This window comes from Rhineura floridana, chromosome 10 (genome assembly GCF_030035675.1).
Source record: "Rhineura floridana isolate rRhiFlo1 chromosome 10, rRhiFlo1.hap2, whole genome shotgun sequence".
NCBI classification, from domain to species: Eukaryota; Metazoa; Chordata; class Lepidosauria; order Squamata; family Rhineuridae; genus Rhineura; species Rhineura floridana.
The window spans coordinates 10,356,039-10,380,763 of NC_084489.1; the positions used below are offsets into that span (position 1 = coordinate 10,356,039).

The window sequence follows — 24,725 nt, forward strand, 5'->3', positions numbered from 1 at the left end:
GGTGATAAAATACAACCCTGTCTCACACCCTTTCCGATGGGGAACCAATCGGTTTCTCCATATTCTGTCTTTACAGTAGCCTCTTGTCCAGAGTATAGGTTGCGCATCAGGACAATCAGATGCTGTGGCACCCCCATTTCTTTTAAAGCATTCCATAGTTTTTCATGATCTACACAGTCAAAGGCTTTGCTGTAGTCCATAAAGCACAGGGTGATTTTCTTCTGAAATTCCTTGCTCCGTTCCATTATCCAACGTATGCTTGCAATATGATCTCTGGTGCCTCTTCTCTTTCTAAATCCAGATTGGACGTCTGGCATTTCTTGCACCATATATGGTAAGAGCCTTTGTTGTAGAATCTTGAGCATTACTTTACTTGCATGGGATATTAAGGCAATAGTTCAGTAATTACTGCATTCTCTGGGATCCCCTTTCTTTGGAAGTGGGATATATATTGAACGCTTCCAGTCTGTGGGCCATTGTTTAGTTTTCCATATTTCTTGACAAATTCTTGTCAAAATTTGGACAGATTCAGTCTCAGTAGCTTGTAGCAACTCTATTGGTATGCCGTCTATACCTGGTGATTTGTTTCTTCCAAGAATTTTAAGAGCAGCTTTCACCTCATATTCTTAAATTTCTTGTTCTTCATCATATGGTTCCTCCGTGAATGAATCTGTCATCCTGTCATCTCTTTTATAGAATTCTTCAGTGTATTGCTTCCATCTTCCTTTTATTTCATCTCGGTCAGTCAGTGTGTTCCCCTATTGATTATTCAACATCCCTACTCGTGGTTTAAATTTCCCTTTCATTTCTCTAATCTTTTGGAATAGGGCTCTTGTTCTTTCCATTTTGTTGTCCTTTTCTATTTCTATACAAAAACTATTGTAATAGTTTTCTTTGTCCCTACGTACTAGTCGTTGTATACTTGCATTTAAGGTTTTTTACCGTGTTTCTATCTCCTTTTGCTTTTGCTTTCCTTCTCTCTTTAACCATTTTAAGAGTTTCTTCAGTCATCCATTGAGGTCTTTCTCTCTTTTTAACAAGAGGTATTGTCTTTTTGCATTCTTCCCTGATAATGTCCCTGACTTCAGTCCATAGTTCTCCTAGTTCTCTGTCAACTAAGTTTAAAGCCTTAAAGCCTCAAATCTGTTCCTTATTTGATCTTTATATTCTTCTGGGATGTTATTTAAATTGTATTTTGGCATTATGAGTGCTTTGTTGTTCTTCTTTAGCTTTACTCTGATTTTCGATACGATCAGTTCATGATCTGTACTGCAGTCTGCTCCTGGTCTTGTTTTTGCAGAAAGGATGGAACTTCTCCATCTTCTGTTTCCAGTTATGTAATCAAGTTGATTTCTATATTGACCATCTGGTGATGTACACTTGTACAGTCGTCTTTTTGGTTGCTCAAAAAATGTGTTGACAAGAAACAAATTATTGGCTTCACAGAATTCAATAAGTCTTTCTCCTGCTTCATTTCTGTCTCCTAAGCCCCATTTCCCCACAATTCCTAGTTCTTCTCTGTTCCCTACTTTTGCATTCCAGTCCCCCATGATTATCAACATATCTTGTTCTGGTGTGTGATCAATTTCCTCCTGTACTTCTGTGTAAAATCTCTCCAATTCTTCTTCTGCGTTTGATGTTGGAGCATAGACTTGGATGATGGTTATGTTAATAGGTTTCCCATTTAATCTCATTGATATCACTCACTCAGACCTTGCGTTGTAGCTCCTAATTTCTTTTGCTACATCACTTCTCACTATTAAAGCAACCCCGTTTCTTCTTGATTTCTCATTTCCTGCATAAAATATTTTGTAGTTGCCTGATTGAAAATGTCCCATTCCAGTCCATTTTAATTCACTCATGCCAAGTATTGTAATGTTGATACGCTCCATTTCTTGCTTGACAATTTCTAACTTTCCCTGGTTCATACTTCTCACATTCCATGTTCCTATTGTGTACGTTGTACAACTCCGGACTCTCCTTTCGCATCTGTGCGCATCAGCCTCTGGGCTTCCTTTCGGCTTTGACCCAGCTGTGTCATTAATCACAGCGCTACTCGTACTTGTTCTTTGTTCTTCCCCAGTAGCTTGTTGAGTGCCTTCTGACCTGGGGGTCTCATCTTCCAGCACTATCTCGTGTTGCATTTTGGATACTCTATTCATAGGGTTTTCATGGTAAGAGGTATTCAGAGGTGGTTTACCATTGCCTTCCTCTGAGTTTGGATGCATCTTAGTCTGGTGTCTCAGCTTTGACCATTCCGCCTTGGGTGCCCCTGTTAGGAGTCTAGCCTCTTGGTCTAGATTCCTGATGGCATTGCTCTCAGCTTCTTCAACACTCTCAAACCCCCTCACCACGTTAAGGTGTGCATCTAAAGGGGGGCATTCACTATAGCTGCCCAATTTCCCTGCTTTTTAAAGTTGGATAGTAATATCTGTTGGCTATAGGTATGTTCTTAAACAGCAAGGTTTTTTGTTAGTGAATTTCTCTGCTTTTTAATCTGGGAGGTAAGTAATAGGATCCTATGCAAGTTTGCTGAGAATGGATTGATCATTTGCATGCTTATTGGGTTCAGTGGGATTTACTCCCCTGCAATCATGCTTAAGATAGGTGAAACTGATCATAGGGGAGGGGATGGGGGAGGGGAAGGAAAGGAGGAGAGGGAAGGAGGGAATTGGATGGGGAAGGTGATGGGGAGGGGAGGAAGGGGAGGGCAGCAGGCAGGAGGGGGAAGAGGAGGGCAGGTTTGATCATTTGCATGTTTATTGAGTTCAGACAGATTTACTCCTGTGCAATCCTACTTAGGATAGGTAAAACTGACCATGGGGAGGGAGGCCTGGAGTGGGCAGGGGAGGAGGAAAAGGGAAGAGGGGAGGGGAGGAAGAAAGGGGGAGGAAGGGAGAGGAGAGAGCAAGGAAGCAAAAGACAGGTCTGATCATTTGCAGACTTACTGAGTTTAGTGGGATTTACTCCCGTGCAATCATGGCTAGGATAGATAAAACTGACCATGGGGGAGGGGGAGGGGGAGCGGAGAGTAGAGGGAAGGAGGAAGGGGGAGAGAGGGGAGCAGAAGGAGGGGGTGGAGAAAGGAGGGGATTGGAAGGGAAGGGGAGGGATGAAGGAAGGGTAGGGAAGGGGCAAAAGGGAGATGATCTGAGGGAGGAGAAGAGGAGGACAGGTTTGAAAACTGACCATGGGGGAGGAGGAAGGGGAGGGGGAAGGGGAAGGATTGTATTGGAGGGGGGCAAAGGAAGGGGGAGGGGAGGGCAGGTTTGATCATTTGCATGCTTATTGGGTTCAGTGGGATTTACTCCCGTGCAATCATGCTTAGGATAGGTAAAACTGACCATAGGGGAGGGGAGGGGGGAGGGGAAGGAAAGGAGGAGAGGGAAGGAGGGAATTGGATGGGGGAGGAGAAGGGAGGAGTGAAGGAAGGGGGAGGGAAGGGGCAGGAGGTAGGGGATAGGAGGGAGGAGGAGGGGAGGGCAGGTTTGATCATTTCCATGTTTTTTGAGTTCAGTGGGATTTACTCCTGTGCAATCATGCTTAGGATGGATGAAACTGACCTGGGGGAGGGGCAGGGAGGGGAGGAGGAGGGCAGGAATGGGAGGGCAAGGGAAGGTAGGAAGGAGCGGGGAGGAGATTGGATGGGTTGGATTGCCCAGTTTATCTGAAGGAACGCCTCCAGAATCACCAATTATGCCACCTGACAAGATCAGCCTCTCAAGACCTTCTCTCGGTCCCACCGGCTAAAACAGCTAGGCTGGTACGGACCAGAGAGAGGGCATTCTCGGTTGTGGCCCCCACCCTTTGGAATTCTCTTCCGTATGATCTCCGACATGCTCCCTCCCTGATAGGTTTTTGTCAAGCCTTAAAAACCTGGCTATTCAGGCAGGCCTATGGGATTGAGGAGGATTAATTTTATGATGTTTTAACTGGAAATTGGTTTTAAATTGTTAGGACTGTAGATTGTTTTTGTATATTGTATATTATGTATAGCTTTTAGCTAGTGTAAGTCGCCTAGAGTGTCCACTAACCTGGACAGATTGGCGACCAATAAATAAAATTATTATTATTTATTATTGGGTGGGCGCTGGGCAGAGGGGAAGCCCCTTTCCTTTCCAAAGAAAAACACGGTGAACAGTATCATTCGTTTTCAGGGTTTCCCCCACCTCTTTATTCTACAGCAGTCACATGTAGCCTCCCACCCAAATTTAAACCAAAGCTATCCCTGGCAGACCTTTATTTCACTTTAGACAGTCATGGCTTCCCTCAAAGAATCCTGGGAAGTATAGTTAGTGAAGCATGCTGAGAGTTGCTATGAGATACCCTGTTACCCTCACAGAACTTCAATCAGAGCAGGTGACTGTTAAATCACTCTGGCCACTGAAGCTCTGTCAGGGAAATAGGAGTCTCCTCTCAGCACCCTTCACAAACTACACTTCCCAGGATTCTTTGAGGGAAAGCCATAACTGTCTCAAGTGCAATAAAGTTCTGGTGTGGGTGTGGCCCCCTGATTAGCCAAGCCAAGCAGCTGTGAGTCTGGCTTTTAGAACACTGACAGTTGGTTCTTACTGAGCATGCCCAGCCTTATCATTGAGTTCAATGCTAAATTTTTAAAATTAATTAAAAATCAGCCAGGCATTTTTTAAACTTTTAAACTGCAGAGGATGACGATCAGAGTATGGGGCAAGATCAGTAATAGGATTACAGGTACACTGTGAACATGGCTGATTTTTAATGAATTTCAACAAATTAGGAGAACTCTGACAGGAAAAAGTCCGAAAGGGGTCTGTTCTCCCCCTCTCTTTTTACACTTTGAACTCTCTATTCTCTCTGACTGTTTATTATATCGCCATGAAAATTGAGAGGGTTGTTAAGCAAGCGTTTCTGAGTTCAGGACTATAAGTTTTGTAAGGCTTTGTTTTGAAATGAGCTTATGGGAAGCATCAGAATGGCATGGGGAGGTATTTTTAATTTAACATTGCGGAATGCGAAAAATCCATGCTGACTATAGTATACAGCCACTCTCGTAGCTGTATAATACAGATAATGTTACAATGTTATCAGTAAGACTAACTTCTAAGAGCAGCTTCTGACTTTTGATTTTAAGGGGAAAGAGCGAGGAATGATTTCCTGTTTATACACTTTTTCATAATGTAAGATCAGGTGTGGGAGATCCCATTTTAAGTATTATGAAGCATAGGAAAAAATGCATGGATCAGTTGCACTTCCTTTGACTTCCCAACCCATATAAGTATTTAGTACAGCAATAATGACAGGAACATAGGAAGTGGCCTTATACTGAATCAGACTGTTGGTCCATCTAGCTCAGTATTGCCAACACTGACTGGCAGTAGCTTTTCAGGGTTTCAAATGGGGATCTCTTCCAGACCTACCTGCAGGTGCCAGGGATTGAACCTGGCTTGATACACTTCTGTTCATATTAATATGTATGGAAGGGTGATATGTGGGCAAAATCCCCACATGGAAAAGACTGTACAGCCAGCACTTGCAACACTGACCATCTTTTGCAAGAGTGGCACTTCCTCTCTCAAGAGATATTTCACACTGACCACCAGTTAGGCAAGGGAGATTCTAATATACCACAGCACGGCAGCATCCTAAGACCTGCATGGAGTACACATGGATCAGAGAGGTCATCGTGTTTAAGATCAGGGTATAAAAGTTCACTCTGAATAAACCAAATAAACGTAAATAAATAAATTGCAAATGTTCTCTTTTTCATTCCCTATCACACATACCCACCAAAACCAAAGTAGTGTTGGCAAACAAACAAATGTGCTTAATTTTCAGCCCCTCTGATTAATCAACTACAGTTTTAACTGATTAATCTGCTGATTAAATCAATTAAAGCTTGACACCATACTAAAACCTGTTGGAGCTTTAACAACAGCTGAAAGCACTTCAGGGTCTCAGAAAATGAAATTTCATTTTTCAGAGTGGAAAGGACATCTGGCACAATCTCTTTTTTTTACCAGTTTGAAAAGAAAATAATTGTCTCTGAACTAACAAGTAGTAGGCTAATGTTAAAGAGGCAGACAACATTTTAAGGGGCTGAGTCTTGATTAAATACTTGAAATACTTAGAAAGCAAATACAATTTCAGCTTCTTTAAGGAGAACAGCTTCTTGACTCAGAATGGAATACAGCGTTACTCTTCCCCTGATGACCTCCGCTTTCAGACTAAATGGGCTTTGTCAAAACTATATCACAACATAGCGAAGGAGATGTCACAATACAAATATGCTTTTGTTTCCTTCTGCTTTATAGCCTGATTTTTACAATGATAAAGAATCAGATAAATTTTTAATGCTTTTAAAGGAGCATTTTAATACTTTTAAAAGGATATATTACTGATGAAACTCATCAATTAGTAGTGCCAGAAACAAGCCCCAAACCAGAAATGCAGCCAGGGCAGAGGGGAGAAGAATCATCAGCGTCAAGGTGACATGGAAAAAAATATAAATGCAAGTAACTGAATGTGTTAACATTTAAGTTTTAAGTAATATGAATAAAATTAATGCCAAGTGCTTATCAGTTATCCCATGCTGCTGAGTGTATAATGTGTGTTAGTGAAAGGACCCTTCATCTTCTACACATATCCAGTTTGCATGTGTACATACCATACTGGTGATGATCCACACAATCTCCAAATAGGACCTATCATGGCTACCCTTCTGGAATGTATTACTTGGAAATAACTCCCACTGATTTCAGTGGAATTATCTTCCTAATAATGGGGTATGAGATCAGCATAAATACAATTACTCCAGCTTAAATTTCCTTTAAACCAGCATGTCTTGCTTGCAGATAAGCAGCTTTAGGCTTGAGGTTTCAGAAAGAGTTTGGGAAAGACCCACTGCTCAGTAGTAAAGCATACGCTTGTATGAACACATAAGAATATGTGAACTGATTTCTTACACTCCAGGGCTAAATGCCAAACCTATGATGGGGAAGCTTTGTATAGAAAAGGATTTAAAACCCCAAATTACAAAAACATCAAGAAGGAACAAAAGCTAAGATGGAAAACACAATAATGGGACTATATAACACAGGATAGTAGAGACAGAAAAGATACACAGGAAGGTATTAAGTGATAACAGGCATGTGAATATTTGGGCAAATCTAAGCTTTCCCCAGGCTAACCTCAAAATTCCCATGGAGAGTCCGAATAAATAACTATGTCCCATTTTCTTCCCCTTCACTTTGTCACATCCATCTCCTCTTTTTAGTTTATTTTTATTGGATTTTAACTTATGGTTCCCCCATGGTACAACATACAGGTAATTCAGTAAACACTTGATACATTTATTTATTTATTTATTACATTTATACCCCACCTTTCCTTTCATGATAGAAACCCAAGGCAGCTTACATATATATGGTTCCCAGGCGGTCTCCCATCCAGGCACTGACCAGACCTGACCCTGCTTAGCTTCAACAGGGTGCTGGCCTCATGTGCCTTCAGACCATAACCTGGGACCAATAAGGATCATTATAACGCTATACTGAAAAACAGGAGAACAGAAACATGCCCGTATTAGAAATCACATATGGGTCATCTCTATGAGACAAATCAAATAAACACAACAACCCCAACTCCCCTCCTCTGCAATGGCAAAGAGAACATAGTAGAGGAAATACACCTTCATTCCAAAGAAAGAAAGGAAATCAGCAAAGTTAAGAATTGTGATGAAAAGCTATCTCCTACCTAACCACCTGAGACAAACCCAGAGTAACATCCATCTCCTTTTAATATAGGGATATCTGATGTATTATTAATCTCAACTATAAACTGGCAAGGTTCTCAATCAAAGAATGAACGTTCCAGTTCCCTCACAAATTATCTGTTTACAGTTTGCTAAGAAACATGCTCCTTTAAAAACAGCAGTAGTTTTAGAGAAACAAATATCTTGGGCATTATATTTTTCTAAGTAAAAAAGTAAGACTTGACGCTTAACTATTTTACTGAAGGTTATGAAACAATAGTGCTTAACATTGGCTGGATCACATTTCAACATATGAGGAAGAGAATCCATTTACTCGAAGGATTAAATATATTTACAAATTATCTCAAGATAATTGTTAGAGAAAGCATGGCCAAGATATAACTTTCCTACATGTTTGATGGAGTTGTCCTAAGATTACTTCATTTGAGAAAAACACTCTAAAGAAATTGAAGAAAGTATAGGTTTCATCAATCTTATTTGATATGCCCAAAGTGTAGAAATTTAAATCACATAATGATATGTGAAGGCACAGAACTAATTTTTAATTTGCTAACAGCTGCTAAATCAGTTGTACTGGGTTTAAGTGTATCATACTCCTTAGTCTCTTTGGTCCCAGTCCATTGGTCCATGCACTGCAGTGAACCTAACTCTGTCTGCCAAGTGGATGATTGGCACTGTCAGTGCTGATAGCACAAACTGTTCGATCTAGGCTACATGTGCAGTTCCAGATCCAGGAACAGAACTTGTGTGTTCAGCTCTGATTACTACAGAAGGCAACATCAGCAGCCATGCAAACAACACTAATTTGTCTGCATGGTTCTTGATCCAGCTGGTGAAGCATATATGAGAGTCACCTCATGCCTATCCATCACCCTCTCTCAATCAGCATAGGATGCCTGCATTCATTCTGGATTGAACAAAAAATTGAACCAAATGGATCCCTTTTCTTTCAAATTGTTTTTTATTTATTTAGTAAATTTACATCCTGTCTTTCCTCCCAAAAGGAGTTGTATGTTTTTGTTTTAGTTGCAAGTCACCTAGAGGTATTTTGCATTAGGCAATGCATAAGTTTAATAAATAATGTTAATAAAATAATAATAATTTTCATTCATTCAGAAACTAAAGCTACAAGGAAAGAACAAATGGTTCCCGGTTTTGTTACCCACATGCATACCATTCAGAGATGGTGGGTCTTACCTTTCTCAGTAAAGGCAGCAGCAGAGCTAATTTTGGCAGCTACTCCTTGCAGTCAACACTTTATTTTACTAGAATGCCCTGAATTTTGTGCCATTCCAGGGAGAAAAAATGCCATTATTTGATGGCAGCAGCCCCCCCCCCTTAGAATGCCCTTGAATAATGCAACATTTGGAAAATTCTGGGAAAATAAAATGACCACTTTCGGGGCAGCCACCAAAATCAGATTCAGTGCTATTGCCACCACAAGCAAAAAAACATGTCAAAGAAATCAAAACAAATGGTAATAAATAATGAAATGAAAGGTTTTGGCAAAGAAAACAAATGGACGAGCAAAATGAAGAAAAAATATTGTACAAATTTACATCAGACCACTAATGGTTAATCTGACATTTTGCATTAATGGCAAGAGTTAACCATGAATACTGTAATACCATAGAAGTGACTTCTGTTTTTATCAATGTGGCTAACTTCCAAGTAAACAGCTTTTGGGTCAGGATATAATTGGTTCAAGTCACTGGTTACTGGAATTTATTTATTTATTATTGCATTTTTATCTCATCTTTCCTCCAAGTAACTCAAGGTGGCCTACATGATCTTACCCCTCTCCAACCCTCACAACAACCCTGTAAGGTAGGTTAGACTACAAAATGGGGAGGTTGTCAAATTTTGTTGAGCATGACAAGTTGTTGAAGCCATGACTAAGTTTATACACTTTCCATGTCTTGTACAATGAGTAATAATCACATAGGATTGCCATATTGCCTGGTTAGCTGGGTTTTACCCAGATTATAGCCCTGCTACCCGGTGCCTGCTTAACCCATTAGGTGGTCTAGATTTTCCGGGCGAACAGAGCCTGGCGAGGAGAAAAGAAGAGAGGCATGCAGGGAGGGCAAGGGGGTGGTGCTTAATCCCTACTCTGGGCTTCAAGGTTGGGATGGGCTTCCAGGACTCCTGACTTGGGGAAAGCAGCCACAGCAGCAGGTCCCGAAAGGAGCATACAACGAGCACTGCGGATAGCATAGAGCTCATTGCTATGTGGGAAGTCAATAAGCCACAGTCAGGTCAGAAGGTGATGGGCAAAAGCATCAGGGGAAGCTCATTGGCCTGGACTTGCCCTTCTGCAAGAGTCGCCCAAAGTGAGGTTCCAAGGTTGCGCCAAAGGGGCATTGCAGGGTTGGCAGTCTGTGCTCCGGCTGGATGGTTTATGGCAAGAGACTGAAGAAAAGAAAGGGGTGGTTCTGTGAAGCACCTGCCTGCAAGGATTTGTCCTTCTCCTTGGCTTCTCACTATAGACATCAGGAGAGTGCCCAGCTGCTTCTCTCTTGCCCTTGTCATTATGATCAGACCTTAACATGCTTCCTGAAAGTCTGCAGAGCACGTTCCCAGTGTGGCTAGAGGAGATTTGGCAATTTTTTAAAAAGTGACTTCCCCCCCCCCATAAATACATAACTCAGCCTTTAACAGGGGGTGCCTTAAGCGTACATTATCAAATGGACTTAAAACACAAGTGCAATCACAGAATACAAGGGAACTCCCAAATCAGTTACAGTAGGTTCAGAGCTTGGAAAAGTTACTTTTTTGAACTACAACTCCCATCAGCCCCAGCCAGCATGGCCACTGGATTGGGCTGATGGGCGTTGTAGTTCAAAAAAGTAACTTTTCCAAGCTCTGAATTTTAGCAGGCTTGTTCTTCCAGCTCATTCTCCAGGTGAAAATCAGAGAATTGAAGAGTATCAATAGCCTGCATTTTGTAATATAGTAATTCCCCCCCCCCCGTTTACTCTTGCTCAAGACATTTGCATGTACCTAGGCTATATTTGACACTGTACCATTAAGGTAATCTCAGGTATAATACAATCAAGGAATTAACAGCCATTATGGGAACATATTTATTTATTTATTTATTTATTTATTTATTTTATTGCACTTGTATACCGCCCCATAGCCGAAGCTCTCTGGGTGGTTTACGGCAATCAAAAACATTAAAACAAATATACAATTTAAAACACATATTTTAAAAACAATTTAAAACACAATTTAAAATATATGTTGTCTACAATTGTTTTCATGACTCTGTTTCTATCATTCAGCTCTCAATTTCTTCCCATTTCTGTCTGTTGAGAGCCAGTGTGGCATAGTGGTTAGAGTGTTGAACAAAGACCTGGGAGACTAGGGTTTGAATCCCTACTCAGCCATGAAGCTTGCTGGGTGATCCTGGGCCAGTCGCTGCCCTTCTGCCTAACCTGTCACAGGGTTGATGTGGCGATTGAATGAGAAGGGCTGGAACTGTGTACTCCACCTTGAGCTCCTTGGAGAGAAGGTGGGATTTAAGTGCTAATGCTAATGCTAATAATAATGACTTTCCCAAGGAAGAGCTTCCTCCTCAGAAAACAAAAACACACTTTTGTTTTGTTTTTGTTTTGAGTGCCCTGTTGTCTGTGTCTTGGTTAAGGTGTGTCTCCAACCTTGATGTGCTTATGGAAGGGGTGTGCAAGCAGTGCCCCCCCCCAAGTGTGAAGGTTTGGACAAACACTGTGTTATGGAAAACTAAAGTGTGTGCAAGTACATATTTGGAAATGCCATTGGTGCGATCCTAAGCACATTTACTGAATGATGTCATATAGAACTTGAACGTCACAAAATATTTTATGGTCACGTCCATAAACACCAATGCAACCTTCTGTCTGGAGACCTAGAGCAGATCACACATGATTAAGAATCACTTTCCATAACTGTAAAGAGCTATGTCCACATGCGAGCATCTCAGGCACCTAAATGAGGGGTGAGAGCAGCATAGGAACATAGACAGATGCCTTACACTAGGGGTTCCAAACTTTTCTTGAAAAGTTACACTTTTAGCCTGGGACTGGAATATGGCAACCCTATAATCACACCGTATACAAATGTTCAAATTAAAGGATTTTTAAATGATTATTTGCATAAACTGCCCAGCTTAGAAATGATTAAAAAAAAACCTAGAGGATATATTGCTCCTTTTGAATGAAATAATTACAGCTCTTTTTAATTGTCTTTATCTAACAGGAAAAGGTGGGGAAAACTTAAGTGTAATCTAAGTACATGAATATATATTTCGGTACAACCTTTCTTTACAAAATGTTTTTCATCAGTTTTCATAAGCAATTTTGTTTTGCATGATTGCCCCAATTGCTGTTCTGGAACATGTCTGCAAGGATTTATACTCAAGACTGAGAAATCATGTTATGATTGTACTTTAGCATATAATATTTACTCATTATGTGTTTATTTGTTGTAGGCTCTCCTTCCTCCAAGAATTGCATAGCATCAATTTATACAGTGATATAGTGTGGCATGCAAAAGAGAGAAAGAGGGAAATTAGAGTCTGATTTATATCTATACAAGAAATACTATGGCTGTAATTTTCCACTCATACACTCACTGAAGTTATGTGGAACCCAGTGAAAAATATATGCATGTAATGCAGAACAAGATTGCAGCCTAAAACCTCAGAGACCACTAATCGCATGGGGGCAAGAACAGGTAGCACCCCACACTACATTACCATAATATTTTAATATATGTTAGCCACAATGCAAGGGGCTGAGACCCATGTATGCAGTAGGAGCATTCTCTAAAGTTTTCAGCAAAGTTGCCTCTGCTGTCGAAGAGGCAAGCAGTTCTTTACATTGAAAAGCAGTGCTTGCTTGTCAGTCAGAAAGCATTCCAGTTACAAACTGTGGTTCTTTATCATGTGTGCATATTTTTCCCCTTTGGACTACAGTTTTTGTTACTGAAATAATTTGATAAGATAAATAATGATATGATCATCATTAACTACATATATTGTTGTTTATTAGTTTTGAAAAAAGTTTGGCTTCACTTATTTTAAAGCTTATAGGACTATATAATACTGCAATACTTTGTTATTCAAAGCAAAGCATATAGATGTGAAAACATATTAGATAAGTCTATGTCCAAATGATTTGATTTGTGTTGTGAAATCATGAATAAGTCTTAACCAGAACAGATATGGTTGAACATAGTTCTTAAGCAGAGCTCTGAGAAAACAGCATTTCACTCAAGAACACGTGCCCTCTTGAACATAGATGACTCTCCAAGGAATAGCAAGGGGTAGCAAAATATTTCCCACCACCCTAATCATTTCCTAAGCTTTGTGTTACAGTATATTAGGGTCCTATATAGCATGGATATATGTAGCATGGATTAAGTCCTTGATCTCCTAATAGTGGTCAATTTCTGCCCCAAGCCAATTTTTCAGGAGTGGCTGCTGGTCTTGAAACATCCATTATTCCTTTTGCCTGCTTAAATAACTGCCTATATTTGGTATTGCTCTGTCCCCTTGAATATCTATAGATATTTTACTGCAGATCTGCTATTTAACTAGCCAGTTAAGCACTGAAAGTCTCACCCATTTCATTGGGAGAGCTAAGCATGTGCATAATTCTTTCCCAATGAAATGAACAGGACCGCAGGCCAAACTAGATTAGATGCTGGGACATTTGTGATCAGATCTCCTGTGGGGGTTTTTTAGTTTAGCTATTGGGGAAGGGGCTGAATTAGGTGTGGGAGTTTTTAACCTTTTCCCATTGTATTGTTTTCCTGATCTAGATTGCCCATGAAGCTGCTCTTTCTATGTGTTTCCCTGTGCAACAAGTACTCATATGGTGCCTGTATGTTTTCTCCCAAACAGCTACTTCAGGTGAGGATGATTTATATTAGGGAAATGGTGCAGGGAAAGGGTTAAATAGCCCTTAACACTACCATCCCAGCATTATTCTCCCTGAATTATCTGAAGAGCCCTGCAGCTGCTCTGACATAAAACAAACCCTGTGGGAAATCTAATCATGGATCTCCCAGCATCTCATCTAGTTAGACTACTGAAATCAGTGGGATTAACTTCTGAAAATGCACAGGATATAACAGTGTTTAAGTTTGGCTGTTCTCTGTTTCTTTTTATTATAGAAGAATAAAACACTAGATTTGAATATTTTAACACATTTAAGTCTGAAAAAGTATGCAGTGTCGAACACAGGTAATATTAATAGAAACTTTGATTTGATAAACCAGTCTTCAATAATCTGGTGCTCTCCTGATATTTTGGACCACAACTTCCATCACCCCTAGGCTCAGGCTGATGGGAGTTGTAGTACAAAATATCAGGAGGGCACCAGATAGGCATAGGCTATAATAAACCAATATGCTGAAGTGAAATCTACTAGTGCTAGCAAACTGTACTGTGCTTGCATATACCTTAGCTGACCCACCTCTACATCTCCCATGACAAAAGGCTGTGCTCTGATCCCCCTTACAGTACAATATTTGTTGCCTGCAAAATCTAAAAACAAAACCAAGTACAGCTGTTATGATAATGAAACAGTTTCACAATTCACAAGCAAACATGACCTGAAGTTGGCTTGAATGAGCATTCTTCTCACACCACAGAGTTTCAATTAGGGTTACATATATAAGCAAACTGGGACTGAATTGTACATGACTAATTATTGTAATATATTACTATTATTTTTCCTTGTAACTGTTTACAGTCTTTCATTGGTAGAATCTGTCAAAAACATGTCATTTATGTTGATTTCAGGGTCAGTTGGACTGGACCTCAAATGACTGTTGCTTTACAAATGAACTATATTTACTATACATTCAAATCCCATGTTTTAATAGTAACAGCATTATTCTGTGCTATCTTCGACTAGGCTCCTAAGAGAGCTTCTCGTCTTCTTACTCTGGGAGTTAGACCCGCTCCTTGAACTTGGGCAGTGAGTGACAGCTATCAGCACTGGATAATAGTCTTTATGTGGCACAGCAGAGCAGCACAATCAAGACAGTAGGGAAGCAAAAAGGAAAGGGTAAGAGTGTGCTGCCGATGTCTCACAGGCCACCACAGGGACCCTGTACCCTGAATCCTGGGGCAACTTCGATCTTGCATAAGACTGTAGCAAGAGACTTTTTAGGAGCATGCAGGACATAGATGGAGGTGCAAACTTCCGTGGCGCTACAATTACACTAGGGAATACAGTCAGGACTATAGTCCCTTTCACATAAAGAGTCTGGTGGCTGAATGCCTAAAACTAAAATACAATTATGAACTATATAAATACCATCTCAAGAATTAACAATACTTATTATCAAACTATTGCTAGATTAAAAATATCATGCAGGGCATAGTAGTTACAGAGTCAAATTATACAGCACATATTCTGTCTGCAGTCATCTTTGTAAGGGATCTGGTTTTGTGTCAATGTCATGAACTGGAAATACAGTACTACAGTGAACACATATTTATTAATTCTCTGAACAGTGGCAAGCCTAGAAATTAAATTATTTAACAAACTTTCTACTTGCTTCTAAATATTGGCATACTAACTAAAATAGAAATCAACACACACACACACACAATTAATAGGAGTAAATAATGTATCACTTAAACGCTACCTGTGTGACCTTGTGTTTCTCAATGAAATCTGGAATTATATCACATTAGTGTAATGTAGGTCTCAAAACTATGCAAGTTAATGCTCTTGATGTAACTCTTTAGAGAATACAAGGGTTATTTATTGAGGCTCTTATTCACTTTAAATGGTACTCAAGAGCATCTTGGTCATATTTTCGCAGAGCATACAAAGTTTTCAGTATAGGAAACATATCAAATGTTTATAAATTGATAAGCACAAAATTAGGGTTTCATTTTGGAAGGCAGGAACTTTTAAAATATAATATGGGGTGCGTGGGTTATGCACACACACACATACACACACAAAAAGACCAGGATATATAAATAGCTTAAAACCAATTATGTTAGCCATGGATCTATGTCAAAGTTCTTAACATTTGTTTGAGAGCTAAAGAAACTCAGACTAGGATTCTTTGATTTCTCTGCCACTTGTGGCAAAGTATGAATTTTGGAGGTAAGCCAAAAGTGTGTTGTACTGCCTTCACAAGCCAAAAAAAGAAAAAAAGGGGGGGAGGTAGGGAGATAGAAAGAAGAAAAAGAAAACTATCAATCTTAATCCCGAGTCACTGCCACCTAAAACTGGAGCTACTGCTGCTGGAAAAAAGCCAGCTTCCTACTATGTGCTATCAGACATTAACACATAAAACCGTCAAACACTACAGCTGTGGGAAACTGTGAGATATGACAACACAGGGGGGGGGGTTGAGTGAAAGTTGAGGGCCTCAACTATTATTCCATCTCCTTGTCTGTTGTAAGAAAAGATATATACTTGGCAAAGATTCAGAGCTCTACACAATAATAAAAATGTTTAACAAGATAATGAAAACAAGACATCCAGATACAGAAACAATAATTATAAAATGGGACACAAGTGACATCAGCTTTCCAAACATTGGGAAACTGTTACAGAAGACCTATTCATGATTCACGTCATCACGGAAAACCTCTTGCAAAGAAGACAAAATTAAGTGTCCTAATTTTGAAGGATGTTTAATTAAACACACAATTCACTTCCCAAATTACAGACGTTACTTGGTCTGAATATTCCCATGTGTTTCTGATACATTTATCTTGCCTTTTATAGTCAACCCCCCCTTCCTCTCTCCTCTTACATCTCTCCTTATAGCAATCAGAAGTATACATAATCTGGATGGAAAGTACAACCCTGTATAAGTGCCTTCTGTATCCCACACAGATATTCTGATGGGGAAAGGTTTTTTCCCCAGAACAATGTCATTGAAATCAGTGGGACTGTTCCTGATTAAGGTAGCAATCCTATAACATTTACCTGGGTTTAAGTCCCATAATCTCAATGGGCCTTATTTCTGACTAGACATGTATAGGACCACACTGTTAGTGGTTTAAAGACGATTATTTTTAGCTGCTCACTCCAACCATCAATACATACAAACTTGGGTATGATCTTTATGCTGTCTTTATACTGTTAACAGGAGGCATCATCCAGCCAAAATTCAACAGTTTCAAGTTCCACTGACATAAGCAAAATAAACAGCCATTGAAATAAATTCACACATATATTAACTTAAGAATACTTAATTTTTAGTCATTTTATTTGCATATATTTCATCATGAACTGATCTGCTGCAATTTAATTGTGTGACAATTTAAAACAATATAGAAATTTTATTTTTATCCTAGCAAACCCAACAGAAGTTTTCAACTATAAATAATTATAAAGTTATTTACAGAATCATCATTGGGGAGGCTTTATTCTTTATTATAAAACTTGTGCCTGAACTAAAACACACAGCATAAACAGCAGCAATCTATAGTACAGCTAATTTTGTTCAAAGTTTGATGTTTGAATGTATTTAGAACTGAATAGTGTTGACTGGAGAACTTCCAAAGCAGCCAGTTTTTTTAAATTAATCTCTTGCTTTCAAAACACAAAACGTGGGCATTTAAGATTATGAAAATTGTTTAGATGTTAGTTTGAATGACCATTCAATTTAATTTTTTTAAAGTACAACGTTTCATTAGCTGCACAAAACAGATTCAGTTAGATAGCAGCTAAATATTCACATGTGAAAAGGAAATTATCTTTTTCTTTTGTTTTTATAGAAACAGATATCACTAACAACTTGTATTTAAATGGAAAACACAATCTATAGTGGGAATTATATAATTCAAATATAGTTATCCAGTTGGCTATGTTATAGAATTACATTATTTCTCTACATCTACCTGTCTCTCTGAAATGATAGGGCATTTCCTTTGATCAATATTGCATGGACCTTGCAAAAATCATTTTGCAGCTTCATGCTGTAGCGAAAATACAGACATCCAAGTATATCTTCACCTTCCTTACAGATTTGAAAAACATGATTGTTGTTTTCTAAAAGATATATTCCTCTTTCAAACAAGATACTTTTTCAAAATACAAAATACATGTTTCCTGCTCATGCCTCTTAACCTTCTTCTCAAAAAGTAGCATGTGGAAATAATTAAAAGAGACTCTTTCAGAAGCAATTGCTATAGAATCCAAATGTCACATTGCACTATGTAGTACTGCTCCAGCACATACATATATCAACATCTATCACTCAAGCACACCCCCGAACACGCTCTGCTCCCTTTTCTGATTAGAGATTGCAGTTGCTTGAGTTGTCTTACACTGGTTTGAATGACAGATATCTGGGCTGGGGTATAACACTTCTTATTTTCATTTTGGATATGAAACCGATACTTCTGAAAAGCTACGTTTTCGTTCGCTATTATCAGCTGTTTAAAATACACAGTATACCCAAATGTATTGTAAAACACATTTCTAATCTACAAAATGTATTTTCCTTTCCTTCTTTCATTTAAAATACATAATGAATCATGATGAATCAGTTTACACTAAATTATCCCAAATTAAGGTTTTCTAGAATGGCATAATAATGCCTAATACAAGATGAAAGGAAGATGATCTCTTTTTAAAGAGTGACAAACAAAAGGGGGAAAACCCCTCTTCAAAATATTTAAGAAAAGTTTACTGTAGACAAAAGTTTTCAGACATTGCAAGGAAAATCTGAAGCATTGGCTGCACACCCCAAAATGTCATATTTAACGCTTAATTCTTAATAAAATCAAACCAACCAACACAGGAGATTGCTTTTCTGGACAGCATGGTAGCACAGAAACAAAACATCCAAGACAGAAAAAGTAGCAATACATGAGTTGCTCATGGAAGAGCAGCATTGTTGACGTCCCATTGATGTCTATGTGACTATTCTAGAACTACTCCAGAGTATGTGGTTTGCGGATTGCGGCTATTGCATCGGTAATGAAATAGCATTTCTCACACCAAACTTTTGTCAGCCACCAAGCACACTCTTTCAAGCAGCTTGTGCCTACTCTTCCCTCAACAGAAGTTGGTTCCATCAAATATTATCTTCTTTATCTCCTTTCTCTTCTCTCAGATTCTGTGACACCAGTGCAGAGGCAACAACACTCCAAACATGAAATACCTCGACAGACTTACCGAAGAGCTTGCTGGGAGTGTCCTCGTTGTCATTTGATTCCACAGGCGCAAGCAGGGGCTCATTCAGCTCGTTGTCTGAAGCAGATGCCTTGTTCTCACCTCTCAACTCTGCATTCATTTCACTCCGCTGTGACAGCAAGGGTTTACTGACTTGTCCAGCTATCATTGGATCCTAGGATGGGGGGGGAAAGAGTGAGGGGGAGAAAAGTGGCAGCTTTGGTGTGCGTATTCTGTCTCTCACTCCTCTCTCCCTTTTTCCCTTACACACACACACACACACACACACTTTCTCTTATCTCTGGCTGCTCCTGCTGTTATTGCTGGCTGCAGTCAAGTGAAGAGCTATTACAGATCCAATGAGTTTTCCATTACTCCCCACCCTATTAAAGCTCAACTAGCATGTGAGAGATTCCGGATGCTTTGGAGAAAAACTTCAGGGAAAGCTACATAACCAACACAGCTTTAATTGTGGAATGTGCTTCTTTGTGTGCATGTTTTTACACCTCGCTCTTTAATGCAGTAAAGAGGGGTGAATGGTGCGAGTGTGGTCCAGCAGTGGGTTTTTTTTTTTTAAAGCCTGTGAATGTCCTAGGGCTCTCGCTCCAAAAACAGAAAAAGCTTTCTCACTCAAATAGTAATCAACTCAGACGCAAAACAGCAATGATCACAATATAAAAATGTTTCCATAACACTACAAAGCAAAAATTTAAACAATACAAGTACTTAATTTCATCAAATGCAATCAAGACAAGATAATGAAAGGTTTACTTTTGTCTTTGGGTTATTAGGCTCCAAAAGTCCATAATCTCACACTTAAGGAAAAAGACAGACAGACAAATCAATCAATTAATCAAATGAAACAAACATATTTACATTTTAAAAAGACAAAAACTGGCACAGGATACTTACTAAATTTTTGCAATCATTCTTGTGTTTGGGACATTATATTTCCATAATGCATATGCATATATGCAATATATGAATTGTTTTCAAATGTTCCCTGATTATCTGAATCTATTTTATCTTCTCATTCAGTGATTTTTAGGGCTGGGGGCTGAGGGGTCGGTTATGACTTCCAGAACAGGCTATCATTCATCAGCTTTGCCAATAAATACCCAAAACTGCGGGGATGGGGATCCAAAAAGAAACAAGTGACCTTGTTGTGTGATCTCCCAACTATTTATTGCTAAGTTCATGCCTAAATGGTTCTTATGCAGAGAACAGGTGACCAGCGCACAAGTAGGTTGGTTAGCATGTTCTCTCTGCCCCATCCGCACATTGGTCGATGGTTGCCTATGGGGTTTTTAATGTATTCATGTCTGAAAAGTGAATTTGATATGACACATGATAATCTATGAAAATGTTAATCAATACAAATAGTTTAAGCTGTCATCAAATGCACTTCTTTAGTCAATACTCATATCGCCGAAAACAATGTCACTGTCACCAGGGTTTAATTTGCACAGCACTTAAATATTGGACTCCGTGCATCAATGCACTCTTCTTCAAATACTGTAGGTAAACACATTTTCTCCCTATTTAAGGCTGAAGCACTCAGCACGCATTTAGTTCAAGCCGAATCCTCCCTTTTGAATACCTTGATAGGTCCACTGGAGGGCAAAATTAATACTTAATTGAATCTCACAGTCATCAAAATAATCAATACTTTTTTATTATTTATTCTTTACAGTCTGTTGACTGTTTCAAACCTCAGAGGGAATGGGGTGAGGGGAAGGATTCATGGCTTTGAAACACTGTCATTTAACAAGGTAATTTTCAGTGGGACATTAAGGGTTGTGAAACATATAATAAAACAAAAATGCTGGCTTATAATAGGAAGAAAGAAAAGAATTATATTTCTGCCATCTAACAAAACAGGATAAATAAAAAAAAGCAGCAAGAGCCGGGAGAGAGAAAGGAGGGGGGGAGGGAGGGAGGGAGACTGGCTTTTGAAGGGTTTTATCATATCAAGAGCAGAGCTGAGCTTTCATAATGCTGACATTTCTCATCCTGACAATCCTAAACAAGTGGAAAGGATGAGATTGGAGATATCATCTTTCATCACATTCCCCAGCTTAAGAACCAACATGACAGCTTCTCTCTCCTTTACACTGTTAATTACTAAATAAAATACTACTCTCTGTCAGCATTAGATTATTGCAGATAGGAACCAATAACAATACTACATTGTTGTTGTTGTTGTTTTGGTGGGTATTTTCTTTTTTAAAGTCCAGTAATGCCCACCTTGAGCTTTTCAGAAAATAAATTGGATTGTTGTCAGCTTATTTGAAATGTAATCAATTAAGGCTGCAATCCTAACCCCAGTTACCTGGGAGTAAGCCCCACTGAATTCAATAGGGCTTACTTCACAGTAGACATGTGATGCCAATTAGTGATGCCAATTCACGTCATTTTCAGATGAAAATGCTAGCATTTATGATGTATTAATTGGTGTGAATTTGACAGATGTCTTTATTCAATTTGGGGTGTGTAGCACCAGGCATTCATCAGCTTTGATTAGTTTTACTTTTAATAATGCATTTTTATAGCATCTACTCTTGTATATGCCGCAGTCAAGCAGTTTAGTACAGTAATACCTCAGTTAAGAAACCCTCCAGGAAAGAAGCTCCTTTTAACAAAGTCTTTTTGGGGGTGCAGGGGATGTGGGGGGGTGCACACTCCGAGCCAGTCAGAATGTGGCTTCTTGACTACTGGACTGCAGCTGCTGCAGGCAGCTCTGTCACATGTGGCTGGAATGGCGCTCCTTGCCAGGTGGCACAGGAAGCAGTGCTTCGGGTGCCCTGGAAGCACTGTTTACTGCAGACGGATCTGCTCAACTGTAGGGGAGGATGGCAGAGAGAGAGAGAGAGAGAGAGAGAGAGACCAAGCAGAGGGTGGTGTTGGTGGCTGCCCCTTGCCTGTCTGCTCGAGCGTATGGAGAAGAGAACTGTGCTCAAAGCTTTAGATTGCTATAGCAAGATACTACATGATAAAAGGAAAAAGGCAAGGCGGGCATCCCTGGATGCATTTTGGAAGAAGCCTTCAAGTAATTTGTATGCAAGGCTTACCTGACCTGGTTGTTTCATTTCAGACATGCATATTGTTAGTTTTGAATAAAAAGTGTGCTGAAATATGTTGAACTGCTCTTTTTTTGTGTGGTGTAGGAACCTATCCCTGTTTTTTTCATGTTATTCCTACTTCAGTTAAAGAAGTAATGTCCAGGAAAGCATGTATTTCATTAACTGAGGTATTACTGTATTCAGATAGTTTGCATCTCCAAGGTAAAAGCAACATCCATACTCCCTGTTGTATCCTTATAACAAATATTCAGGTAGGTTGAGATATAACAATGGGCTCTCTTTGGGAGGAAGGGAGGGTTATAGATTTAATAATAAATAAAATAAATAAATAAAAATAAATAAAACACCCTAGCCATCTAAGCCACCTAGTTTGCTGCATGGCCATGTGGGGTACTTGAACCCAGGTCTCCCTGACCCAAGGCCAATATTCTATCTAATACAGATATCTGGGTCCTAACTGTATTGGATCCAGTCTTTTGCAGCAGTGTGGGCAGTGCCTTGGAAATGCTGGTCATGCCTGATCCCTTTAAAGCCCTTCATGGTCTGGGACGTGCATAGCTGAGAGGCCAAGTCTCCTGTGGAGCGAACACACTGACCAGACGGGAAGAACTTGCTCCCAAACCTTTCAACCAGGAAATGAGACCTAGTCCTCATAAACAAGAAGTAAGTTGGTAATAAACCACTTTCTGGGCAGACAGCAGGTGGGGACAGAAAACTGGCATTAGGAATAACGCCAGGCTAGAAACCTTCTCCCGAGGTTCTAGTTTTCTGTGTTTAGATAATATAACACTTGAGACTGCAGGAGGAGGAGCATTCAATCATGTGGGTCCCCTCCTGCAGTCTCAAGTGGTATAGTCCAGACATCAGTTCATTTGCTGCTTGTGGGAATAAGGCCTCAGAATGTGTTTTTAGCTATTTCTTGTTTTTTATATTATCGCATTTACAATTTTAACTGTTTAATGTATTCATGTTTTTGGTATTTTATGGTTCCAGATGCCCCAAATGTAGGACAAGGTAGATTATAAATGTATAAATAAATAAATACATCCTCCCAAATGGTACCACAGATGCCCCTTGTGCACAGTTTTCACAGAACAATTTTCAAGGACAGCTGTGTCGAAATGCATGCCCAACACCATCTTGGAAGTGTTTACCCTGCCTCTCATACTGGAGAATGCAAATCAGATGAAGTATGGAGGCGGCACAAAGCAACAGAGGGAAAAAGGGAAGGCTGCAAAAAACTAGGGATGGCTAACCAGTGGCCTTCCCAATGTTGCTGGGCTACAACTCTCACCATTCATATCAGTCATGCTGGCTACCATTGAGGGGAATTGGAGTCCAACAATATCTGGAGGGCCGCAGGTTAGTAACTCCTTAACTGGGAATAGACCTCTGAGTAGACATGCATAAGATTGTGCTATAAGGTTGTCTCTCCCCAGAAGCTAAACAGAACAATTTTTAAATCTTTCAGGCAGATATTATTATTATTATTATTATTATTATTGCCTGCCCATTACAGAAATTTAAAATACAGTATTAAAAACTGTTAAAACATATGTATAACTACTGATTTTTTAAAAAACAATTCTGTCATCAAACTATTTTTTAAAAAAACACCCACCTATCAGGTGTTATTGTGAATAAACAAATGGTGTCGAACAACTTAGTGTCAGGATGAAATTTATGACAATTACACATAGTCAGTTTGTTACTAATATGCATTCAATGAACATACTGCTACTGTCTGGCCCTCAGTGCACCTGCAGAGGTACAAATGCAAATAGAAATGGACTACCTTCAAGTCGATTCTGACTTACGGCGACTCTACAAATAGGGCTTTCATGTTGTGCAGTATTCAGAGGGGGTTGACCATTGCCTTCCTCTGAGGCTGAGAGGCAGTGACTGGCCCAAGGTCACCCAGTGAGCCTCATGGCTGTGTGGGGATTCGAACGCTAGTCTCCCAGGTCGCAGTCCAGCACCTTAACCACTACACCACACTGGGTCTCTTGCAGAGGTACAAGGCTCATTGAAATAAATGAGATATTGGCACAGTATTTGAAGAGGAGAGGGCAATTCATTAGTAAGACCAGGAAAGGGCAAGAACCTGCAGAAAAACACACTTTTAAAAAAACCATAAGGAAAGAAATGAGTTCTTTTCCTTACCGTAACTTACACCTAATACTAGTACTTTAAAACAAAATGGCTGCAACATTTGTAAGTCTCCATCTGATATTCATGCTATGTATGAACTACTGATGGAAGTCTTGTTGTGCTTATTGTGGCTTTGGTGCTAGATACTAACCAATGCAGATATCTTTCTGGAAATTGACTTTGTCACAGTTATTTTACACAGGCTCAAACAAAACGGTAGTTAGTTGGCCCTTTATTACTTGACTTCAGAACAAAACTGTTGGCCTGTTGTGCTATCTGTGTGTCTCACAGAAAGAGGTTCAGGAAACCTGAAGTAAAAGGGTTAACCAGAGCAAGAGGGAATGCCAGGTCTGTCAAGGCCAGCAGCTGGTTGGCAAGGGCAACAGCTCTGATAAGAACAGGACTCACGGCAGCTCTGGTGTGGGGGAATGTTGTATGGAAGGAGGACTGCGTTTGAGAAACTTAAAGTCAGTAAAAGACTCTTACAAAGTACTTTGCCTGGCCTGGATTATTTCTGATCGAACCTGCTTCGGTACCGCCTCTCTGGACTGTACCAACACGTGCTGCAACACGGGTTATGGGCCCAGCATACGG

At 39.7% G+C, this 24,725-nt stretch overlaps 1 protein-coding gene across 4 annotated transcripts in view; it reads right to left on the reverse strand.

Moving 5' to 3' along the window:
* Positions 1-24,725, reverse strand: part of POU6F2 (POU class 6 homeobox 2) — a 502,018-nt gene that overhangs the window by 417,722 nt on the left and 59,571 nt on the right. For 2 of the 4 annotated variants that reach the window (XM_061586055.1, XM_061586054.1), the window contains exon 2: positions 18,901-19,072. In XM_061586055.1, the coding sequence (XP_061442039.1) occupies positions 18,901-19,066 (166 nt within the window). In that variant the 5' untranslated portion in view covers positions 19,067-19,072. Of the gene's footprint in view, positions 1-18,900; positions 19,073-24,725 lie in introns of those variants that run through there. The other 2 variants (XM_061586057.1, XM_061586059.1) reach the window with 1 other exon arrangement.